General features: G+C 40.1%; 1 protein-coding gene across 1 annotated transcript; it reads left to right on the forward strand.

The window, feature by feature from the left end:
• Positions 1 to 980: 980 nt before the first annotated feature.
• LOC128851114 (splicing factor 3A subunit 2-like) lies at positions 981 to 14,883 on the forward strand. The gene is made up of 2 exons (XM_054057244.1): positions 981 to 1,238; positions 14,401 to 14,883. Exons 1-2 carry the CDS (start codon positions 981 to 983, stop codon positions 14,881 to 14,883), a joined length of 741 nt encoding a protein of 246 aa, XP_053913219.1.
• Positions 14,884 to 25,003: the final 10,120 nt, after the last annotated feature.

Genomic DNA, 25,003 nt, shown 5'->3' on the forward strand with positions numbered 1-25,003 from the left:
TTTGTACACGTTTATAATTTTAGTCTTTAGTTACAGTGAAATATCTGTAACAATATGTAAAATATGCCCTAATGATCTAAAAAATACTGACTTTTCTCATTTTGGGAAAATATGTTCTATCATTTCTTACTGAGAATTTGCATTAATTTTCTGACTTTTCTCATTTTGGGAAAATATCTATGTTCTATCATTTCTTACTGAGAATTTGCATTAATTTTCTGACTTTTCTCATTTTGGGAAAATATCTATGTTCTATCATTTCTTACTGAGAATTTGCATTAGTTTACATGGAAAATGAAGATAACACATTGCAAAGTAAAGAAATGGAACAGAAATGTGAGTTAATCACAATAAGGTAAAAATATTGGTAAAGCAAAACCTAAAATACCCTGAGGTTGGAATTTGATTTTATTTTGTTCAGGTAAATCACACCCCCTTAAATGAAGGACTAATACACATGGTAACATGACGTAGCAGAAAAAAATGTAAATCATTAGAAATTCAATTAAGTTATTTGTTTTGGAGATACACAAGAAAATAATGTGATACTTACGACTATTCATTGTGAGATGCTTTGGGCTTGGTTTACGTCTTTTCATCACTGACTTCATGCAAAAGCTATCTTACTAACTGATGCATGTCAGTCCCTATATGTGGTATATGACACAAAGTAGGACTTTTTCTTCTGAATGTTCTTTATAAATTTAGCCTCTTTTCATAGAAAACAATTTCTGAACTGACACTGGCTTTCTCTGAAGATATCTTCCTGGTTCCTGAATGGCTTTGTTGATAATTTAGACCCAATCTCTACCAAGAACATACTTTTGAGAAGAATTTCTGGACAAATCAGCTATAATTCCTGGATAGTAATTCCACACAATAATTCCTGAAAAAATCTGTGCACACATCCACCTGCGTGGTTGTAGAAGGTTGCCTGCAGTCTGATATGAAAGCAGTGACTATCTTACAGCAAGGGGCAGATGGCAGCCTGGCCAGACATACCCCTTGGCAGCTTAGATTTAACCAGTTTGGATGATCCTGGAAGCCAAGTCCAAGGAAATTGTGCTGCTGGGAAGTTTCTGGGGCTCTGGGCTCCTCTGGAGGAGAAGATATGGACTGCTGTATCCTTACTTCTGTCAGTATCAGAGTTAGTTCGATCCAAAGCGGTTGATCAGAAGGTCTCTTGTGCTACACATCTGACCACAAAGTTCTTTCAGAGTTATTCTACAAACACTATGGTAAGAGGAATAGGTAATTTCTGTGCCTGGGAGACCAAGCCCACATCTATGTCAAGATAATATCTGACTGTGTGGCTTTCAGTCTCTACCTGAATTCTCTGCAGAGGAGAAGCAATAAGTTCTTGTTTAAGCCAATTAATTCTTGTTAAATCACAGTAGAAACTGAAATCTTTCACCAAAGAGAAAACAGGCAGCAAATAGTCTCATTCTTTTTCCTGGTCCTTCTGGCAAAGTGAGATGCATGATCCTTAGCAGAGATGTTGCTGGAGTATATCATGGTGTGGAAAGGTGAAATGTGTCTAGGACAAGGCAGGGTAATCCATTCCAGACTCGTGTGTAATGCAGGGGAAACAGGTGCAAACAATTGAGCTCCCTGTCAGTAAGCTACAATGATCGCTTTTGATATCTTAATCGTTAGTTGATCCATGTGCAACATTGGCAACATCACTGTCATAGCTGACTGCCTCCCTCACATCTGTAAACCTTTTCTGGGTGCTTCTTGATGTGTGTGTATGCGAGTCCATGGAGTCCTGACATCATGAGAAATTAAATTGGGCATGATTGCTGCCATTTCCGTTTTCCTGCTAGAAAACTAGAGAGCTGACAAATGTCAATAACTACTAATAGCTCGCTACTGTTTGTCAGATGCCACACAGGGCAGGTGTGAAGAGAAAGTGGCATGTTCCTCTGAGCACCACTCAGCAACCAATTCAATTGTGAGACTGCTATCTAATTGCTTTTGCAGATAAAGCAGTTGCTGTTGCTTCACTCCATGACACTCTGGTAACTGTTCAGCATTAAATATGTTCCCACTCTATTAACTACAACAAACCATGCTGTAGATTTCCTTACAGATAATAGCAACAGTTTGAAAATCATTTTTAGGCCACAGCATGGTTTTTATGTTTATAACACTATCAGCTAACAAATTAGCCACCTCTTCTCCCTTTTCCCACAAAAAACATTAACACAACTACATACACCTGATTTTTTACTTCCCTCCAGAACGTGACACAACCTGATGACAAAAGCTGCTGGAGTACATACTTCTGTTTTTACCTTGCCAGGTTGCGTCAGCTTGAGGATAGCAGGTTTCTACAGTGTTCAATAAGATTTGTGTATTCTCCTCATTTTATATTTAAATTTATTTCTGCAACAATAAAATGCTGTTTGTGTCTCTACAGCCAGTTTGCATTCACAGCAGGATTTCAGGTGAAAATTAGGTCTTCTCAGAGGGAGGTTTGTTCATGCAAAAATATTGCCAATGCTATACAAGTTTAATTAATTCCTTCGGAATCGTTCTGTATCCCTATCTATTTTACATTGTGATAGTGAATATTTTGAATAGCTATGAGATATATTTCAATTACTTTTGAGTTAACTAGTTCTTAACTGAATTTGAAGCATTTTTTCAGAATAATATCATTACAGGGCTGATACACAAGTGGCCGATCATTTATTTCATATAAGTGTATGCCTGCAATGTGTCCAGCTGAGGATCTCCTCCATTCACTGCATGTTTCTTCTAACACATTTATTAACTTCCCAAGAAAACTGATTAAAGAAATTAATTAAAGCATTCCATTTTCACCACTGTTTGATCCACTCTGGCTCACTGATTTAGCCTAGGTAGGTATTTCCAGGCACCTCTCTTCTACACAGCCCCACAGTGAAGGGTTTCATGAAGACCTTGTATTTTCTGCTGTGGAATCCTTCCAGAAGACTTGGCTTTCAGAAAATGCCTAAAGAATTTCTGTACCCTGGCTGGTATAACAAAGTTACAGGAAGATGGCTTGTAGGATACACCGGAATTAAAAAAATTTCTTTCTCCAGCAATTCATCAATGAAAGAAGCAGATGTGTAGATAAAAACTACAATGCTTTTCCCATGTCATCAAAAGTAATCAAAAATATAAATAAATAGTCTGGTCCAGTTCCCTATTAAAACTGGCAAAATCCAAACAAGATTTATTTTAGGTTGCCATGTCTTTGCTCATCTGACTACCACTGCATCTTCGTCTCAAAGGTGGCACGCAAGTTGGTTTTGTAGATGATTACATAGAATACTTCATTTCAGTTATTTCAGGACCAATGCACATTGAGGATAAGAAATCTGTTGGCTCTGCTTATTAAGGAATAATGAAACAAAATTACTTCTAATGAGCCATTATTTAGTCTGCCCCCTGCCTCCCACTCAAAGGAGGACTACCTTAACAAGACCAGAGACAAGTTTTCTAGCTGGTATTAAAGCCTTTCCGTAAGGCAGATGACTCCCATTTCTTTTCCTTCCAGAGCCTTTTTAGAAAGATCTTTACCTCATGTCAGGACTCAAAGATTCAAATAGAAAATTAACTATAGCCATTCTATTGGACTGTGTCATTTCCCAGGGTTGGGAGTGATGCATATATGAGTTTCTATATCTTTTACAGATAGTTATATATCCATATATGTAGACATAATAAATATATTAATTTAATACATGTGCATTCATAGGTATATATAGCCAAATTACGTAGATGTGATCATAAGTAGCCTCCAATGCTTTTCTGATGTCTCCTTGTAAACATTTACAGTTAGCACTCCCACCTTCCCCATTCTACTTCAGATGTGTAACCCTTTAGGACTGGGGATATGTATAAGATTTATGATTGGTAAATGACTAGTCCTTTTTAATATACTAAAAAATAACAAGTTACATCTCTGGGGTGAGAAATGACAGTACCTTTTTTCATCCAGATTTCACACCTACCAAAGTTTGGACTGGTGAAGGTGAGACCAGCTGCACCCATATTGACACCCACAGTGATCAGATGACCTAATTAATGAATGAAATTTTACCATTGCCTTTCAAAAAATGTTCTTCCATTCCTTCTTTTCTTACTTTCTCTCCAGGAAGTTTTCAGAGTCCCTCTGTCTCAACTACGAAGAAACAAAGTAATCTCTAAGGTCCCAGGAAGCTCATAGCTTACACTTCATAAGAAAAAAAAAACAACTCCAGTTTTGTTTGACATGTTTTCAAAGGCATAAGTTTCACCTATTCTCTCGTTTTGCAAGTTACAAGTTTTTATGTACTAATATTTTTCCCTGTTGGAAAGATTTAGCTTCTAGTGGTAACCTTTTGGAGCACCTGGCCCAGGAGAATAAAAGAAAGAAAAGCTTGATTTATAGAGGATGCCAGTGACTTTCTTCTGGCTGTGAAATTTAGCTCAGTCCATCTGACACTTTTTAAAGCACAACCATGCATGAAAAATAATGTATCTTTATAACTTCCTTTACTTTTTAAAACAAAAAGGTAATGTATTTATTTAAAAAGCTGTTTGCTTTCTTTAGAGTTACATTACATTTCAAAATATATTGCTTTATACAATAAGGATAATTTGGGATGGATGCTGACAGGTAATCCAGTAGAATACCCTTCATAGTTCTATGATATCATGATTAAATATTAAAATATTAGAAAAAACATATCTGGACAACATGATTGACCTTTGAAAGAAGAGCCTCATAAGACCAGAAAGAATTCATGTAATTATATGCAAAATTATGACCGTGTAGCAAGACAAGCCCAGCTGTACTCAATGGTGTAATGCCGCATGTGTATTCCCCCGTTAGGTCACATCCGTCCTCTGTAAAGTGTTCTCCAGTTTTCACCTAACTACATCCGCACTTTAGCCCCTCATCCATGTCTGCCAGCAGCCTGCTGGCTCTCACCAACATGGAAATTATACCAGAGAGGCCACAAGGCCACACAGCTGATTGAGCCCTAGTCTGCTGCTGAACAGGGAGTTTCTCCTGTTTCTCCACATCAGTCGGGGAGTGCTGCCAGAGCCCACACTCTCTGCCAGCCCAGTGGCTGCCATGGCAGGGCAGGAGAGAGGTCAGTGATGGTTAAAAGAATTTGCATGCTGCAGACGGGCAAGTACAATGCTACGTTTGGCTCCCATTTTGGCTGAAAATTAAACGGAGTGAATGAAGAAAGGTAAATGAGCGAGCAGGAAAGTGGCAGTGTGTGACCTTTAATAGCCTGGTGCAGAGGGAATCAGCTTGGGCTGCATCGCAGTACTCTCTCCAGCTGTGGAGAGGCTGGGAGCATTGCAGGCTTGGGGTTCCACAGGCAGATCTAGAAATAAGACATGCACTTGTAATGAGATATAATGCCTGTATTAGAATTTGAGATGGAAAGTTATATATGACTGATCAGATGTTTTCGGCATAGGCTAAAATGCTTAGTCTGAAGTGGCAATTAAGGCAGTAGAGTCAGCAATCTGTAAAATCTTGTAGGGTCTGAAGTTGAATGAGGAGTGACTGCTGTCATATAGTATGCTAGAAGTAGGTGGCATCAAATAAAATTATCTGGTATTATGTTAAAAATGAATAGAAGAAGCTTAACTCTATCCCTAGTAAACCCCTAGAACATAATAGATGATGAAAGGTTACATGGGTTTAAGCACTGACTGTACAAACTCACAGAAAAAACTCGATTGAGGGCTCTCAGAAAACCAGATAGTTTGTCTAGATGAGGAAGAAGGAAGACTCTGAGCTGCAAACAGGCACTGGACTTAACACTATCTATTTTCTCTATTCTTTCACGTTTCTCTAAGTATTTGCCATTGGACACTTTTGAAAACAGAATACTGGACTAGATTGACCTCTAATCTTCTGTTATACAGCTCGATATTGATATATACTTAATGGCACTGCAGGAAAAATGGAGATGCTAACTGGCCAAGCTGTTAGTTGGCATCTCCACCTTTCTACAAGGACACTTGGCATCTACTTAGAACAACAAAAGATTTTCCAAAAAAAAGCAAAAGCAGAAAAAGCAATTTCCAATCCTCTTCCATTCAAATCCAGTCCTTCGGCCAATGTCTTGATCACAGCCTTAGCATATGGACTATTTAGATGAAGAACTTCCTCTCTAATTGATCAGCTTGGTCAATCAGGATTACCACAACTGTTCAGAAACTCCTGTATAGACAGAAAATGCCCAACACTTCAACATTAACTGTTGAATCGATAGAAAGAATAAAGAAGACTCTTAAAATTTATCTGCAGGCCAGGTTACTGTACCTAGCTAAACTTGTGCCAACATATAAGGAACCAGAAACTATCCAAAACCTGAAAAAAGGCTGTCCTTGACAGCCACAGCTAGGCTAGCCTTTACATTTGTAACTCACATTGAGGACACTCTGGAAAGAATGAATTGTTCTGGAAGAAGTTGGATAAATCATGTTTTAAATTATTTTTGTGGGAAGGGAGCCCTTTAGTCTATTAACAAATGGCTTGCAAACTGACCCTGTATTCTATTTATGTATCAGCTGAATAGTTTAATGCATTTCAGCTTTTTGTGAGTTGTTCCAAAACAGTCTGTCAATGGTTACTTGAGTCATAGGTCATTGTTTCTGAGAGCTGATTGGATGACTGCAGTTTTTAATAAGGAGACGAAATGTGAAAAATAGCACCCAGAGAATAAAACACTTTAAAAGGTCTGTGCCAAAAGATTAATCAATTATGGCGAAATGCTTTAGTTAGGAGAGTTACAGCCTTTTACGCTGTCTGAGCACTCAAAACACATGGGTGACATGACCTGCGAATAACAGTTAGATGGATTCACTGCTTTAGCTTGGACTGTTTCATACTCTACAGATGTACCTATTTTATGCGACTTGGGTTAAAACATGAAGTGCGTTTCCTACAAAACCATGTTTTCATTTAGTCTAAGCTGCTAATGGTAGACAGTAAATGCATGGCCTTGACTGTGGTTGATCTGAGCTGTTTCTCCTTGCTTCTCACCTAATGAAGAGAGGCTGTGCAAGCAGCCTGATTTTAAGAAACACAAAAGCCTGTTGCAGAATTGCACTCCTTTAGCTGCTGCTCTACAGCTGTTGGTGCTGCATCACTCCTGCCCCTGGCAGCATCTGCCGCTGTGCCTGAGATTTGCCTCCTATGAGCCCTAAGTGAGTCAACGCAGGGATCACCCTCCTGGGGCCTGTTTCATGAAACCAGTGCAAATCAAACTACTCCTTTTCACCCCAGCAGATACAAAACAGCTCTTCATAAGCCCTGGCTCCTTTGTGTTACCATATCCAGCTTGGAGTTGCCTGTCCTTTCCTCCACTGTCCACCTCTAGTTCTTCCTGCTTTTGACTCAATGGATAAAACTTTGCAATGTTTCAAGGGCCTATTCCCCAGGGCAATTTTGTTGTCAGTGCAGGCAGTGAGTCTCCTAGATCGTTTGAAAGCCCTGCCAAAGACTGTCCTTGGGATCACAGCCACCCCAACAGTACCCATTTAGCATTTGCGATGGCCACAGTTTGCTCCCCGGATGCCTCCATGAGCCATGTGCCCACTTTGGAAGTTTGTAGCCACAGTGCCCAAGCCATTCCTCCTGACAGTTCTATAGACTCTATTCTTTGAGCACCCTACTATGACCATTTTCTGTCCTTCCGCCAGGGCTTCATCTTGCAGGTACATGGTTGTTATGAGCCCTTTCCTCTTGTTTACCATGAGGACACTTTTCCAACAGCTCTTCCCACCTGTCAGTAGGCTGCAGCCACTCAGTAATTACAATTACTACAATCGAGGCATCTATGTTAGACATAAGCATCTATCTCATCACCAAAGTCAGATAAGACTAAGTGCTTCTCAGACTCTAAACTCTTGAGTAAAACTGAGTTTCCTGACGGCCAGAGCAGGCACAAGATATACAGCCCGAGGGCCCAGGGCTTTGTTCATCATCACCAAAGCAACCATTCATAAATGATTATCTTAAAACCAGCAATGGGTTTTATATCCTCGTTCAAATGCTAAATATTCAGTTCTTTGGCTTAAATATTCAGTTCTTTGGCTTCTAAGCCATTAAAAAGCCTTCTTCCTTCACAGTTTTGGAGGACCGATAAACCTGTTAGGGGTTAGTTTAAATTTAAAGTAACCGGATTCTCATGAAACTCTCCCTGGGACTTTTAAGGAAAACACTAAACATCGCAACAGAATTCAGTCTTGAGAAGCAGTTACTCTGCCTTTCAGGGGCATTTAACTCTCACATAAATCACAGCATTTGAACTGATTCCTTGACTCACTATTAGTGATTCCAGAACAGAAAACAGAAATGTAGTTGAAATTTAGGCCAAATCCACTACAGACTAAAGGAAATGGTTGTGAGATCACTTGCACTGCAGCAAAGATCCCTGGGGCGGGCAGTAGGAAGGCACTTGTAAGTGCAGTTAGAAACAAAGTCACTTATACTGCCTGTTGTATTTATCACTTTATTTACAACCATGCCTAGACTAAATAGACTTTTTTTTTTAAATAGCTAGTTGATTTTTAGTACCAGTATTGTTGGGAGCTGAATTTTTGTTGGAAGCTATTTTTGTAAAAAAGCAGGAGGAAACAATCCCATTCTCCTTTCAGATCATTCATCTTGCACAGATCCTTGGATATCGCCTGATTCCGGGCAGTTGTATATCATACCTTCGAGACAAACATCCCTATGTGATGGGGGAAAAAAAACCACTGAGAAAGACTCTCCTACAATCTTTTCCCATGCCATTTCACACTGAAAGACATTATATTTTTTTACATTATCTGGGATGTGCCTGAGAGAAAATGCCATGGGTTTTTTTGCATTCATTGCTTTCAGAATGTTCTGCAGCTCTATGAAACTCCTGAACCAAAGTGACTTTAACTTTTAAAGAGCTTTTTATTTAGGACAATTAAGTCACGCAGTGTCTGAATGAAGAAGCAGGCCAACTAGTCCCTCAAATAGTTGATATCCAATTGACAATTGTTGCCCAAATACATTAGAGGGAGGGAGGGAGAGTTTGGATCTCCATTTGTCCTGAAAGCTACTGCTAGGTGCAAGAGCTGAGAATAAGGCAGGGGCTGACCGGAATTCCTGCTCTTCAGATCATGAGCTACCAGCAGGCCAAAAAAAAACCACTTCAGGTCAACTTATTTGATTTTGAATTGTCACAGGAAGATAAGACAGTTACAGTTAACACCAGCACATCCCTAGTGCTCTGGTGAGCACTGGGAATTGTTCACTGATGGTTTGTTTCTAGGAATGGATGGTGACAGGATGAAGAGAACAATGAGCCAGCTAAATGTAGGATCTATGGTCAAACGCTATGTCTAGCAAATGTCTGGGTTATGAAAACTAAGCCAATCATCCAAACCACTTCTTTTTACTCTAACTTGCACTTGTTCCTCTTCAAGCCTGTCAGCAGATGGGCTTATTTAATGAACTAACACATGGGTTCTCTTCCTGGGTCATATTACCACAGTCAAAGTCTTATGGTGCTAGGCACGGTAAGCATGTCTAAGGAGAGTACCACAGGGAATTTATACTACTTTGAGGATTCTTAGATCCAACATACCACAGATCAGTGTTGCTTGGGATTGATGGGGCACAAAGAAAAAGAGCTGGTGATCCCTGCATTGGAGGATTTTCCCCAGAAATTCTCCAAAGCTGAAACCTGCTCTGGGTGACCAGAATATCTTTACAAAGACTCAGAGACACATCACTGCCTACTTCACCTTTTGCTCTATATTTAAGAAGAATAAATGTGTGGCTTAATTTAGTCACTTTTGTAGTAATTCTTGGAAATGCCCATGTTTTCTCCTTAAATCCATTTTCCTACTGTACTTTTGCACTCATTTTTATTAAGATCCTTGTTTTACTTTTGAGTCAAGAGATCATGTCCCTGGAGGCAAATTGCATAATTGTGAAATCATAGAGACCAGAGAAACAATACCATAAGTACTCCCCAGGGCATAACCAACATGGAAACTGAAAAAAAATGTTCTCCCAAGGCTGATGCCTCCCAGACAGCTATAGCTTTCTATGTTATGTCAGCTTCTGTCTTGTACATAAACCATAAGACACATGGCCTCTTTGCATGACTATTTTGCAGCTGCTTTTATTGCTCCATCATAGACACTAGAACTTGAAATGCAGGCTGGAAGTAAAAACTTTCATAGTTGCTGAAAAAAATTATGCTTTTCTCAGGTCCATAACCTTTTCTATAGTCTATAACATGTCTTCAACCTGTTCAAAATTCCAAGAAGCAAAAACTTATCTGCTCTGACCCAGGGAGAGCAGAAACACCTTGAACAGTGCCAGGGAATTAGGTAATATTTTGTTTTCAGGATGATTTAATCTTTTCTATGGTGTGGTCCAGTCTAACACACGCACGAAAAAAGTGAGGGAGCACCTCTTTTACCTACCTAAAAAGGATGCCCAGTCACCTTCCTCCCCCTCAATGAACTTTATTTAATCTGACATTTTCCATATCTGTAACAGAAAAGAGATGGGTGACACTGCCCAGACTTCCTTGTCCTGAGTCTGTTGGTGGTGAATATTCAGGGCAAGTGAGAAAGCTCAGGTGGTGCTGGTCAGGTCAGGTAAGCCATTAGGAATAAGTTTATAGGTAAGACGAGACTATCCTGGCTCTAAACCCCGCAGGATCAGCACAGGCTGAGACCTTGCTGGCTGCCTTCACTGCCAACCCTTGTACTGGGGAGGACCTGAGGGCTGGTCAGTCCAACGGGTAGCAGCTCCGTCAGCAGGAAGTGCATTGTGAGAATTTCTCTGGCTGCTATGCAAAAATCCTCAAGACATAAATACCTATTTCCCTGCAGCAGAGCATTTTTTTTTTTTTTTTTAAAAAAAAAAAAAGCTATTCACATAATTTTTAACAGGCTATTTTATTTAAATAATTTTACATGGCATGATTTATTTCTTTTACTCTTGCTTCAGACTGGAATTACACTTTTAGTTCATGTTTCTCTATGCTTCTAGTGGCCCTTGGCCATGTACTCCACAGTCAAAGTTGTAACGATGGCTATAAATACTTTTATGAAGAGAAAATAATTTAGCTTTCCAAGGCGGAAGCCAGAGCCTGCTCCTGAGGTACCTTTCCTAAGGTAAAAAAGCCTACTACCTTCCCACCCTGGGCTGATCGATTTCAAAATCTTCACGAACATGAGGAGGGGGAGCTCTTTGATACATCCATCTATTTGCCATAGCGATCCATCTTGTGACAAAGTAAACACAAGAAGATGTCAAGATGTCCTGCTTCCTCTGGTTAGCATTATTCACAGTAGATACAGTGTTTTCATGAGGGGGTGAAAAGACTTTAAAGCAAAAGGTAAAGTCTAATTCAGGAGGATTGGAGGGTTATTTAGATATATATCAGTTTAAATCTTTTGATATAACATTGTGATGTCAGCTTGGGTTAAACCTCTAAGATTGAGACTGGATATAATACAGATAGTCCATCATGGAGAATGTGGCTTCCAGAGATCTGTAAAGTTAATCTAAATTATCCCGGAGATTAGCCCTGAGACAGTGAATGGTTCCACAAACATCACCACTGCTGTCCCAAGCAGCCATGTGATACCTTCAAACCTTGGTTAGCATTCGCAAGGAGACTAATCCTGAGCTTGACAGTGGGGAGAGGACATAATTTTATAGGTGAAGCCGTCACTCTCTGTCGGGGTGAGTTATGGGGCCGGGCTAGCAGCGTACAAGTTACAGGTCAAGCTCTTCAAAGACTGTCAGCTCAAGCAAATCCACTCTGCAAAGTTAAAGCCCCTCACCCTGAAGCGTCAAGTAATTTATTCTGTTTTAGAAGAAAAATAAGCTGTGACCTGTTTCTTATATTTCTAGCTACTATCTTTGACTTATTGTAGTCATCACTCAACCACTTTGTGAGAGGTATGTAGCATCGGTAACATGCAAAAGTTCCCAGAAAGCTTTTACGTATCTACTGTGTAAGTCCAGAAGAAAGATGCTTAATTACATGCTTTTTGACATCAGAAAGTGCAGTTTACTATCTGCAGAGACTTGCTACACAGCTTTAATTCCGGGAGGCTTTTTAAAAATTAATTTTGTATGCTGCCATTGAACATAAGAACCTGAAAAACGTCTAAGCATCATGACAACAAGTAACATCTGTGTTTGTCATTGCCCTCCTGCGTGCACTTACAGACCTGCGCACCCACCTGATACATACAGTGCTCTTAGTACAATATAAACATCAAGATTTCACTTTTTGCTGCTGACTTGTTTTATAAATTACATGAGGAAAACTTGCATAGGCTTCAGGATCCAGTTGTGCAAATATTTGCTTTGGTGCAATTTTAAAGGAATGCTGTGGATTCACATTGCTAGAAAGCAGATTTAAAGAGAGCTGTGGACATAAATAGGCTTGTAATAAATAAGGACAGCTCAAAGTCTGGAGTGACAGGCTGGAATGACAAGGACAACAAGAAATCATACAGTGAATCTAACTAGTTTTTAATTAAACATTCAAATAATACTAGATCACCAGTTTTACTTTCAAAATCATGTTTTGTTGGTTATGAGCACAGCCTCAGTGGGAAAAATAACACAGAATAGGAACAAAAATTTAAAAAAAAAATAAATAAATATTTCAAATTAAAATAATGTGTGGTTATGGGAGGAATCTGAAGCCAAAGATCAGTGCAGATGCTCTGATTCTTTTTACTTAATTGCATTTTTAAAGTGGTGGAAGAGGAATCAATGATGCATCAAAATTCAGGTGATATTTAATATAAGAAGATTATAAGCCTCTTTGAAGCCAGTGGATTTTTATTTCAAGTGCCTAGAACTACAGAAAACTAGAGGTACACTTAACAAAAGCAGTTTTCTGTTTCGTAAGTCTTGTCTAACATTTTTGTTCAAAACGGAAATAATGTGTGAATCAAAGAGTAGGAAACTCTGGTTTTACTGAAGCATCTATTGGATTGTGTTGTCTTAACACTGCCCTTCTAAAATCTTTTTTCCTATAAGAACATTTCATACTATTGATACTCAGACTGTAAGAAAGGAGAAGGTAGGAAACACCCATAACCATTCAGGCACGTTCACATCTGCACCTCTTTGCCCTTGTTACCACTCAACACTAACTGTCAGCTGAAGTGCTAGGAGTTTTGAAACATGAAGGTTTCATTTTGAGTTCCTGTTGAGAACTGAAATTGTCCACAAAAGACCACAAAAAAAACTTAGTTGGTCACATTTTGAGCCTAGTTTTCCAAATTCAAAAAATGTGGACAGGTTGGACAAGCTTCAAGTCAACATCCAAACAGTTCAAAGCAGAGAGATAGATCCAAACCAAACCAAGATCCTGGATCTGAAAGTTCCCACATTTCATACACTCTTGGATCAAGATCCAAAAATCTCTTTGGGGTCCTGTATGTACAAAGCAGTGAATCAAAATCATGTTCAAATGACCTTTCTTTTCTTCTTCCTCCTTAAGATCTGAAGACCTTCAAATCTGCAACCAAGTCTGAACACAGCTTCTTCCATTGTTCTCCAGGTGGGTGGCTGTTCATTCTTGAACATAAATACAGATCTTTAGAGTTTTGGCCAGCAAAGAAACAAAAGATTCAACAAATAACGTTGACTTGGCTATGATCTCATGAGACAATGTAATTGTGCCTGCTCTGAAGGCCAAAATATTTCAAATGGCAACTTGAGCTACGTTGTCAGTGACTACAGTGGTAGTAAGAGGTTCAGCACTTGTAGGTTTATTTTTTCAAAATTACCCAGTAATTTGGAGATCTCAGTTTGAGATACCATTTGCTTAATTTTCAGAAAATGCTGAATATCTTAATTCTAAAAATCAGAATGCCTCAGAATTACTGGCCCTTATTTTTTTTAGCTTTGACGTGTCAGGTAACCATTTCTAGAAATTTGAAAATGGTGCCACTCTAGACATTATTTCTGTAGAAACAGACACACAGTCTCTGCTGTTATTTTCCTGCTTCTATGAAGTGAGCATTTTTGTAAGAGATGCCTATACATTCCTTTACAAGAAAAGCAAAACTTTTGTAGCATCCGTTTTGTTGGATTCAGACTGATACCTGAGCAGCTGCCACTAAAGTAGAAAGTATATCGTTTACAAAATACAAAAAATCAGCCTAGTGCCGAGCTTTGGACTCGGGCGAGGTGTGGAAGCCCACTGCAATAAACGCTAAAGGGAAAATAAAGGCAGACGCTTCGGCAACAACCACGGATATATTTGAGCAGGAACCCACTGAAACCCTGCGGAAGAGGCTGCGGGGGTTCCCACAGCGCGCAACCCCCCGGGCATCCTCACCCGCTCATCCTCACTCACGCATCCCTCCCGTATTCCCCAGCACATCCGCACACCCATCTCCGCACAATCATCCTCACCCACGCATCCTCACGCGAGCATACTCCCCGCATCTCCTCGCGCATCCTCACCCTTGCACCCCCCTGCGTATCTTCACCCTCGCACCCCCCCTGCGCATCCTCCCCCTCGCACCCCCGTGCATCCTCACCAGCGCATCCCCCGCGCATCCTCACCCTTGCAACCCCTGCGTATCTTCACCCTCGCACCCCCCCCGCGCATCCTTCCCCTCGCACCCCCCGCACATCCTCACCCGCGCATCCCCCCGCGCATCCCTCCGCACACCGCCCCGCGCATCCCCCCTCATCCCTCCGCGCATCCCCACGCTCCCGCACGGAGCCCGCAGCCCCCGGTGGGTTCGGTGGGGGAGCAGCGCCACCTGCCGGCAGAACCCGCCTCGTTCCCTCGGCTCCCAACCCCCAGTGTCACCTTCATTCCGAACATAACAAGACTGGGCTGTAAAGGATAAAAGGGGCGTCCCTAAAACCCCGTCCGCTGCTGCAGGGCCAGCAGCTCCAGCACCTCTGAATCAGCTCTCAACCTCAAGGAGGTGGTAGAGAGGTGGGCGTTTGGTCTCTTCTCCCAAGCAATAAGACGAGAGGGAATGGCCTCAAGCTGCACCAGGGGAGGTTCACATCGGACATTAGGAAAAACTTCACTGAAAGGGTTATCAAGCACTGGCAGAGGCTGTCCAGGGGGCTATTGGGTCACCATCCCTGGAGGTGTTTAAAAGGCAGGTAGATGAGGTGCTCAGGGATATGGTTTAATAGTGGACAGGTACGGTTGGAACTGATGATCTCAAAGGTCTTTTCCAACCTAATGATTCTATGATTTAAAGCTGAATTGCACACTGATGGACAAAAACCTCAAGGATTTAGGCAGCCCCGAATGAGGAGATTCCCATATCCCGTGGGCTGGAGGTCTGCAAACTTGGTGCTTTAGTATGGCTGTGTGGCTTAGTGTAACTGCTTGTTGGTTTCCAGTGTAAGTAAACAGAGCACATGGGGCAAACTAAGGGTGGCATTTGGCCTTTGAGAAGGAAATGCATAAGGCCTGGTCAGCTGGGTCAGCAGAGAGCTTAACATAGTGTTGGTTTATCAGCTGAGGCTCAGAATGTCTAGCAGGGATGAATTTACAGAGTGGAATCAGAAAATGAGGTAAATACCTGGTTTTATATGTTTTTGGTATTTATAATCTCTGTGTAAAGTACTGAGGGGACATCTTAGCCTTCAGTGTTGGTCGATTTACAGTTTTTATCTTTGCTGTTTTATTCCCCCTTTTCAGTTCTCCAAGCAGATATGCACTCCTCATAGAAAAACACAATGACCAAAAAAAAAAGTGGTTGCTACACCAAAAAAGAATGAAATCTAAAAATTTCCTGTATTTCTGCTATCATTTGCCTCTTGCAAGAAGAATGGTGTGAGAAAGACTCTCCTGAGCTTAAATTGATGATCAACTAACTTGGATTTCAGCAAATAAGAAATCAGCAGATGTTTAGGATGGATAATGATATTTAGAACTAATGATCACTGTAGATTAATCAGAAGACAATGCTTGAGTTCAACCACGTATTTATCCGCAGTGGAGTCCTGTTGCTGTATTAGTGAGTTGGCTCCTTTGGCAGCAGTGAAATATAACTTTCTTCAGGAGGTATTCATTTCAAGTGTGGGAACAAACTGAATGCAGGAACTGACTAAGTCTTTGATGTCACATGTCAGGATATTGTAGATCTCATCAAATGTAAACTGCGAATGAAGAATCGGACTTTTTTAACAGTAAACCATTGCAGACTTCTCTGGGAATATCTGTCTGGAAGTAAAGTTCTTTGGGAGAAAAAAGGAACCAAATCTATACATGATTTTAAAATTATTTTTACCCTTCTTTTTAACTTTTTCTGCCTGCGTATTTTCAGCCATAACTATTTGTGCTGGTTATAAACGCATATCACCACCTACCCAAGGATGAACTCAAGAATATTTTCATGGGTTCCTGGCAGCACCAGAAAACTACAGTATCATACCTGAAATAACTATGAGCAGAAAGCCTGGTTAAAAGAAAAGTTAGTTGGAGCTTTAAAAATTAACTGGATTTGGCATGAAAGCTAAAATTGTTGTGTCTGTGTTTTCTTCAGTTACTTCAGTTATGTAATTGGTCCCATGAACGCTCCAGAGAAAAACCAGCCATTGGGATCTGCTCTGCTAACAGTCTCAGAAAGATGAGTAAAATGTTCACATGCTTATTTTTATCTTCCTTGGGATGTAATATGACAATTATCTTTTTGGGGAATTTCAGGTGTTTCTGATATTGGGCTGTCAGTCTATATTAAGTAACTGAGGCACAGTTTAAAGAGAGGTCAATATTTTCTCACTATTAGACTGGTTGATAGAATTGACAAATGAAGCAACAAACAGGCATGTAAGCCCTTCTTCAGCTATGAAAAGGAATTTCTGGACCTCATATTTCCTCTTCTTGATAATATGAGGGGATATATGAATTTATTGCCTCCCTCAACATACCTGGCCTCACTTACATCCCTGCTTTATCATGCTATGGATTAAGCACAACCTGCTTAATGCCGTGAGAGTGCACTGTGGCACTGTTGGGTGACTGGAATTTCCTTTTTTTCCTTTCCTGAAGAAAAGCTTTGGGATACTGATTACAGAGAAGTTTAGCTGAAAAGTAATAAAGGAACAGAGCAATAAAGTGATATTTGGCATATTTTGCAGGACAGAGAGATTTTCTACTAGTCCTTCTTCCTTTCATCTTTGTAGGACTGCTCCTCTTCCCCAGTTAATTTCCCTGGTCCCCTGTATTCCTTCCAGCCACTTCACACCACCACTACTGCAACAGCACTTTTCTGGGTGGCAGCACAACCAGAGACAGCAGATGGAGTGTCAGAGATATGCTTATTCCTGTTTGACATATTCCTCTTACCTCCCCTTTACTGACTGTGATGATTAACCTCAGATGCTGGTGTAAGGAAGCAACCAGAATTGCCCTCAATCTACTCATTCCCAGCATAATTCCCCCTTTTTCTCCTCAATCCACTCATCTTGCTGGGGAAAAGCAATGTGGTGGCAGTGGTCACAACTACTCCCTCCACTGCTCAGTGTGGGGCACCCTCAAAGCCTCAGTCATGAAGCCGGAGTCATACCAGAGGGAGTGCCATTTGCTTCACTTGTAAGGTTAGGAAGATGCATAATGTTTTGTAAGACAGAAGCCTAGGGAGGAATTCAAAAGAAAAGAATGTGGGCGAGGGATCAGGAATTGCTATCCGAGATATATTACAGCTTGAAAACAGAGAAGCCTAAATAATAACCACTGACATGCAGAATGCAGTTCTTAAATGACCGGGATGGTGAAAGTCCCCAGTACTAATACCATCCTTCCACCTCTGTTCCTCCCCACACATATATTCATGTGTACATACCTATGTGTAAAATCTCATCTGATTTACAACTATGGCCTGTGTTGAGAAGGATCTTCCCCAGAAAAGCTCAGATCTGGTGCTCTGTGTTTTTTAAAGAGTACAAGCTCCAAAACACTATGTTACAAGAGCGAGTCACTTTGCCCTAGAATAATGTTAGAACTTGATGCTCCATCCAGAAATAAGGCCACGGTGAAATGAGGTGATGTTTTGTTTCTTTTGAAAGAATATTTGTACTAGATATCTGCTTTTTAAAAGATCTATATATATAATGAGTCCTAACAGATCATTATCGAACTAAAGTAAGCCTCTTAAATGCTCGGTTTGTGCATGTGTAAATGAAGCTATGCAGAAAGGCTTTGGAATAGAATGAAGTTTATGAGATCATGAGTGAGCTCTATTTATAAAACTGTTTGGAAATGTAACAAAGAGTAGTTCATAGCTCTCTCTACACACGCCATCATCTCTAACAAGCAGCCTGGGACACGAGGCATTAGGGAATTCGTAGTCCAGAAGGATGAAAATACACAATTCCTATGTTTCATTACAAACAGGTTTTTTTCTAGCAAATAGTCTGATTTTGAAATATACTGGAACAGAATATGCTGGAAGTGTAAAAGAATAGTGGATCACATTTAGTTTGTGTCAGGAAGTAAAATGTTGGTGAAAAAATGCATATCGCAATTCAACAAGCCTGAATTGTGCCCCTTTTTTAAGGACACGCTATTTCATGGATGTAATGTTTCAATGGCTCCTTCAGATTTCCAGACTTGACTTCATTGTAGTCACCACGTGCTAAAACACCGCTCTGCTGGCACTGGTTCCTCAGCATCACCATGGCTCCTCCATGGCTCTACGTTAGGAACAGGGCATAGCCTCGCTGCCTGATAGGAATTACTGTATCACATCACAGTGGTTCAGAAATTTCCCTGGACAGTGAGAGGTTCAGGAGCAGGACTGTGGCAACAGAGGGAGGTCTGGTCTCTAGTCCCCTACAACTGCAAATGCCCCTATATGGAGGGAAAAGCAGGAGTGAAGTCCTGACAACCTCTTCCGCAGACAGTCTAAATGTTTCCTCCTGTACAAAAATGCAGACAAACTGAACATGAACCATGAGACTTGTTGAAGGACAAATAAAGCTTTCCATATACCCTAAAACTTTTTTTTTCCACTTTAGGGAACAAAATGAAAGCCACTTCATTAAAAGATGAATTCGTTTTTCTGTAAAAAATGGAAAACTTTTCGGCTGGTGTGATAAATTGCATCTCATGTTTGAAAAATGCACTTTCTGGCTTAGGAAAGTGGTTTTTTTCCTCTTACTAGCTGGCACATTCTACCATGAAAACAGCTTGAGCTAATATTTGATTAGGTAAATAGAACATTAGTGTTAGACCAAGAGGGTCTGGTCAAGCATTCGTGACTCAAGAAAACCCTTAGACACTCTGACCAGAAAGGAAATACCACTACACGTGTGTGAACGAAAAATGAGATATTTTATATGCAATATTATTTATTGTTCTATTTAAAGTTCGGACAATTGTAAACCGTATGTGTGCACACATGTGCATACACTTAAAATAAATAGTTAATGAAATCTGGATACAAATGCTGCGGCTGATCTCCTTCTATATATGCAGTGGACCTAGCCAAAACATAATCCTCGGGTTTTCCAGACCTGGATCAAGATCCAAATGTCGTGGCTCATGCCCACCCCTACTTCTTTTCAAGGAACTCATTCATCAGTGGTGTGGACATTTCTCTGGACTTTATTTTAGCTGCCAGAGATTTTTTTGCATTTTATAATAAGACTAATTGCAGCGCATGTGAGCCCCAAGGAATTAAGATGCTTCTCTGCTTTAAAATTAGTAGCTGTGACTGCCAAAGTGACATGCAGACATATTCCGGAGGGCAGATAGAAAGCTCGATGAGAGTTTCCAAGGCCACACAACAGAGTGCTGGCATTTTCAACCTAACAAATATGGTTTTCCAAAATACTTGTTTTCCTTTTATTTCCATGGGGCACTGCAGCTAAAATAAGTAGAATGAGCAATTCTTGGACTTAACTACTTGATTTCCCCTCTGATGAGCTTTCATCTCTCTCTTATTGCACCATACAAGCCTCTTCTGGACTGTTTTGAATATTGGTTCCTTGGCTAATAAAATTTTACAAGTGATTTTGAAAACAAACAATACTATATTATCCCTTTTTTCTAACTCATGAAATAAATATTCCATCAAAGAGACTTTTATGTTTCACAGTGGCAGTTCTCAAATGACCAGCATGGTATCATGTTCAAAACAGGGCACGGTCCATTTTTACAGTAGATTTACTCAATCACAGTTACTAATCGGATTAGTACTGCTTTTATGTCTGACAAATTTTTAAAAGTTGGGGGTCATTAAAGCACTTGCACATAGAGAGCCTGTGGTGCTGGGCTGTGTTTTTCCAGTTAACCATTTCTGCTTTGAAACAAATCAGACTATTTTCTTCCAATGGATGTAGACACTAAGTTGCTCTTTTAAGTTGCACTGCCACCAAGCATTTAAATCCATTGCTCAACTTAGTAAAGCACCAGCTTATGCGTGGAGAAAGAACATCAATTTAAAAGCTAGGAGAGGCTGAGTGCTAGGGAGGGACTCATGCATGCTACTATTGAAAAGGAAAACATTAACTTACGCCTTGCTCTTATTAGTTCTTATGCAAGAACTAATCCTTACCATCTGAATCACGGCTTTTGATATTGCAAGTGAAGAAGAAATTACATGTACATCCAATGGGAGAATTTGGCCACAAAAAGGCTAATTTTTGCTCAAGAGGCTGAACTCCAATGAAATCAGGAGGTTATTCCAGATCTTGCGGAAGTATAATACAGGCCTTGGTAAGATGCTGGGTGTGTATCTCATATGTGAGCTGTTCTCATGAATCGCACAGGTAAACAACTAGAAACCTGAAACTATAGAAAGGTCTAATAATCTCTATCAGAAGTTGGTTTAAAGTTCAAGAAGAATTAGTCCTGTGTCAAAAAGGAAGCAGATAAAGCAGACAAAAGGGTAGAAAATTAAGCCTGATCCTTCATTTCTACTGGAAATTCCCTTCTGGAGCTGTAGAAGGAAGCAAAGAGCATGCAATTGCCTTTCCAAAAGCTATTGTAGCATTAAAATAGGAGGAGTGGTTCTGACTGGGTCATTGCTGAACAGGCAGAAATGTGATGGGAAATTGGTAAAAAACATACAAAACATTCCAGGTGTCATACAGCACCAAAAGCAACCAATAGCATCTGTCTTTTCTTGAAAGTCAAGTCTATTTTAGATATTTTCAAAGGCTGTTACCAAAAGGCTGACTTGTTAAAATCACCACAGAAGCTGATATCTGGACATGGTTCCACTGCTGCATCTCCCAAATGCATGCAAGTAAGCAGCTTTCATACAGCCATTGAAATGCCCTCATTTGCTCTAGTTTAGTAAGTCTGGAGGATATACGCGAAGATTAGATTTCTCAATTAAAAAAAAAAAGAAGATATTTAATTGTTTTAACATTAATCAATTATGCCGAAAGGATTTTAGTAGAAACAGATGCACTACAATACAAAGTGACTAAAACAACAATTGAATGAAATAGATTCTATGTTTGTACATGCTCTCAATAAATATTAATTTTATGAGAAAGTGAATGGGCTAGCATCAGCCAAGCACAAATCAGGAAATGATAAAATTAAATTTACATACTGAAGCTTAGACTGTCCGCTGGGTAAGTGCATTGCTGTGAGATCTTTGATATTAATATCATATGTTATTTTCCAACAATAAAGTGCAGTAGTCCACATTTTTTAAAAAAAGAATAATTCACATATATAAATACGTATACAGTGAAGTCTTCCTGCCTGTGTGTCAACTCCCTTCTTTAGAAGGGAAAGCCAAAATAAAGATAAAACATAAAAGCTGAGGTCTTCTCTGCAATACTGCAAAGCTCTGTTGATCTGTAGAGTAACAATAGTATATAAATACAAATCTAGCTTGTTATTCATTAACAGAGATATTAGCTAGTCCGAGGAGGGATTATTAATGCAATTCTGTCTTCTTTTCCTGGCCAGGAAGCATTTTCATGTCTTCTCAGTGGAAAGCAGGAGAGGAATCTTTCCTTTGTTCTACCCAAAATCATTAACTCCTCAAGAATCTCGGAGCTGAACACGTTCTGTTACATACAGAGGTTGTTTGACTACCACTAATTCCTCAGCACTTCACAAATTAGCACAAATAATCTATACAGAGTAACACACCAAATGGAGTTATACAACTTTGAAGGCGTGATGTCTATTAATGTAACTCTGCTGCTGTGAAGACACTGCAAAATACTGTATGAGATTAGTAGTATTATGTTAGGCATAATATAATGTATCATAATAGAAAGGTTTCCTAGCAAAATTAGGGCTCAATGAAGTTTTGGCACTTGAAAAGGTGATTACTAAATTAACAGAGAAACCCAATTAGAAAAAAAAGGTTTTGTTATGTGGCACAGAAGGTCTTCCAAGGGCTGCTGTGGAGCAAGTTGACAAATGCATGAACAAAACCTCCTGGATCAGTACGTTTGTTTTAAAGGAAAATTCATGAGATATGAAATTGATCTCTATTATAGTTCATCAGTGCAAGTTCCTCCACATCTTAAATCCCTTTTAAGGCCTCATGTGAGAACACTAGCACCACTATATACTGCTATTAGAGGAGCAAACTCACCCAAATAAATAGTCCTCAAACTGGGCCATATTGAGAAATACTAACTGTGATCCTGAAGATTCGGGAACTCTTCTGTGGGGGCAAAAGGAGTAGGTTTCAGACAGAAAGTCACTAGAATTTAAGTGTCTACTGTAAGCCAAGGTCATCTTAAACTTCCAGAATAATCAGTGGAGACCTAGCCAACACAGTCAACAAAGTCAGGACTTCGAAGATAAATAAACAAAAGAGGCACTTGTTCTCCTAAAGAGGGACAACTAGAGCTGTTTGAGATGCTCTAGGGTACTTGGCTCAGAACCAGGGAAGACTGAGCACAAGACTGACAGAAAATCTTTGCCCTTCAAGAGCAGCAAACGGTCACCAGGTGAAATATCCTGTTGCATCAAAAATGTCACTAAACACACACATCATTAGGCAACTGAATCCCATCTGTGATGGAGTTCTAAGTTTATGAACTAGACAGAACTTGTGAAGTAGTGCCTATATGCATTCACTGCTATATTTAGGTAGACACCTAAATCCCGCATGCTGTGTCAGTTCTATAGTTCCTATCTACAAGACGGATGGCCACATACTTCCAATTGTCTGAGTACATAGGACACTGAGAGCAGAGCAGAGAAAAACATTGAAAGCAGTAACGTATGCATTTCACATGTTTAAACTCTTGGCATGTTACTAGTCACGCTGTCCCAGTCTATTTATTCTTCTTAAGCAAAAATAAACACCCACAAGTTGCGAGGTCTATGACAAGAAGACATTAATGGTATTCATCCATTTCCAGAAACAGATTTGGTAAAAGTATTGGCAGCAGAAGTTCTTGATAAATATAATCTAACAATTCAGGGTTGAAGAATTAACATGGGAGGGACCCCGCTCCTGGCTCATTTGCTAGGCTTGCAGACAAGCAAGCCCTACGGTAGCGCAAACATTTCCATCAGCAGGTCAGGAGGAAAGGCATATTTCATGTCCACATCACTGACCCAGACCTCTGGCCAAAAGGGAGTGATATTGATGCACTCTGGAGCAGGTTTATCTGACTCTTGATCAGAAAGCCATTAGCCTGACACAAGGGTCAAAGTAGGGAGTATAAAATGCACTGAGATAGGAGGTATCCAACTAATTTCCAGAAAAGGCTTGGAAAAAGAGAGTCTGTGGCACTTCCTCTAATTATTTTTATTACCATGCCGCACTTCAAAACAGCAGCCCAGGAAAAGAAAAAGCAAGGTAAAGCGCTGAAATCAATGGGAATTTTATTACTGACCTCAAGGACAAAACCTGACTTTTTCCTAAGTGTAAAACAGTGCCTGCTTGTTTTGAGTATATAAGTATTGCAAAATGGGCAGCGATTTCAGTGAGACAGAAATTTTCCTATGATTTCCTGTTCAAACCAGAGGCTATCAAATCAAAACATATTGGCTCAGCTCTTACATGCTTGGTAGACTTCCCTAGTGTCTGCCAGGGCCCCGACTGCACAAATTGGCTTTAACTGTCCTGACCAGCCTCACCTGGGACCCTCACCACGCTTTCTGCCCATAGACTCAGGAGCCCATTTGAGTTTGGCCCTGGGTTGTTGACTAGTGTTCCTGAAGAGATACTGGGCTTGTGTGGTAGGCACCTTTCCCTCCAACCCTATTTCTAGCTGCAGCTCCTGGATGGATATCAGTACTGGGCAGTAGCCTTGTTTCTGGTCCTGTCTCTAGTGTTCTGAATGGTGTTCCTGGCTAGACTTGGACCTAAATCTGTATTGCAGCTTATCAGAAACTGTTAGTTGAAGCTAGCAGCAGCAGGACCTGTGCTGTCAGGTACTGTGGGACTGTGGTGTGGTTGCACATGTAACAAATGACAATCATAGCTTGTTTTCTAGAGAGGACAAGAATACTCATCCTTGTTCCTCTACTGCTCTGTTTAATTTTCTGTCTCCCTAATATGATACCAAGAGAGTTAGGTTCAGCACTTGGAATGGAAGTGTTCAGACAGCTGTGTTTCCTGTTTGGTTTTTGTTTTGTCATTTTTACACTGACAACGTGGAAGGTGGATACTCATCTGTTCTTAATGTAGCTAGGGTGCTACCAGCAATCTATTCTTATAAAGTAATTGTTAACAAATTAGACCTGGATGTTTATTAAAATGTGGATCTCTCTATATGCAGTGTTCTGTCACACTGCAACACTAACAGCACATCAAAGATTCTGGATGATAAGTTCCAATAGATGTACTATACTAAAAATCCACTACCAGGTGTAGTACTCTTAACTCCAGACTTTATTATTCCATCCCCTATGCTTGTACTGGACTGGATGTAAGCATCTTTTAGACTGTTGGTGAGGAATTGGGACAAGTGTGTGATAACATTGTGTCTAGAGTTAACAGCCCTCAAATAATTTTATTCTGTAGTTTTATTTGTTTGTTCCTTTGCTCCCCCCAGTGGTTGAGT

This window comes from Cuculus canorus, chromosome 2, assembly GCF_017976375.1.
Source record: "Cuculus canorus isolate bCucCan1 chromosome 2, bCucCan1.pri, whole genome shotgun sequence".
In the NCBI taxonomy this organism is placed as follows: Eukaryota; Metazoa; Chordata; class Aves; order Cuculiformes; family Cuculidae; genus Cuculus; species Cuculus canorus.

Bases quoted from the DNA above. Each gene is read 5' to 3' on its own strand.
- LOC128851114 (XM_054057244.1), top strand. From the start codon at position 981: ATGGCAGCCTGGCCAGACATACCCCTTGGCAGCTTAGATTTAACCAGT. The intron at 1,239-14,400 runs GTAAGAGGAATA...CGTATTCCCCAG, and splicing joins GTTATTCTACAAACACTATG to CACATCCGCACACCCATCTC.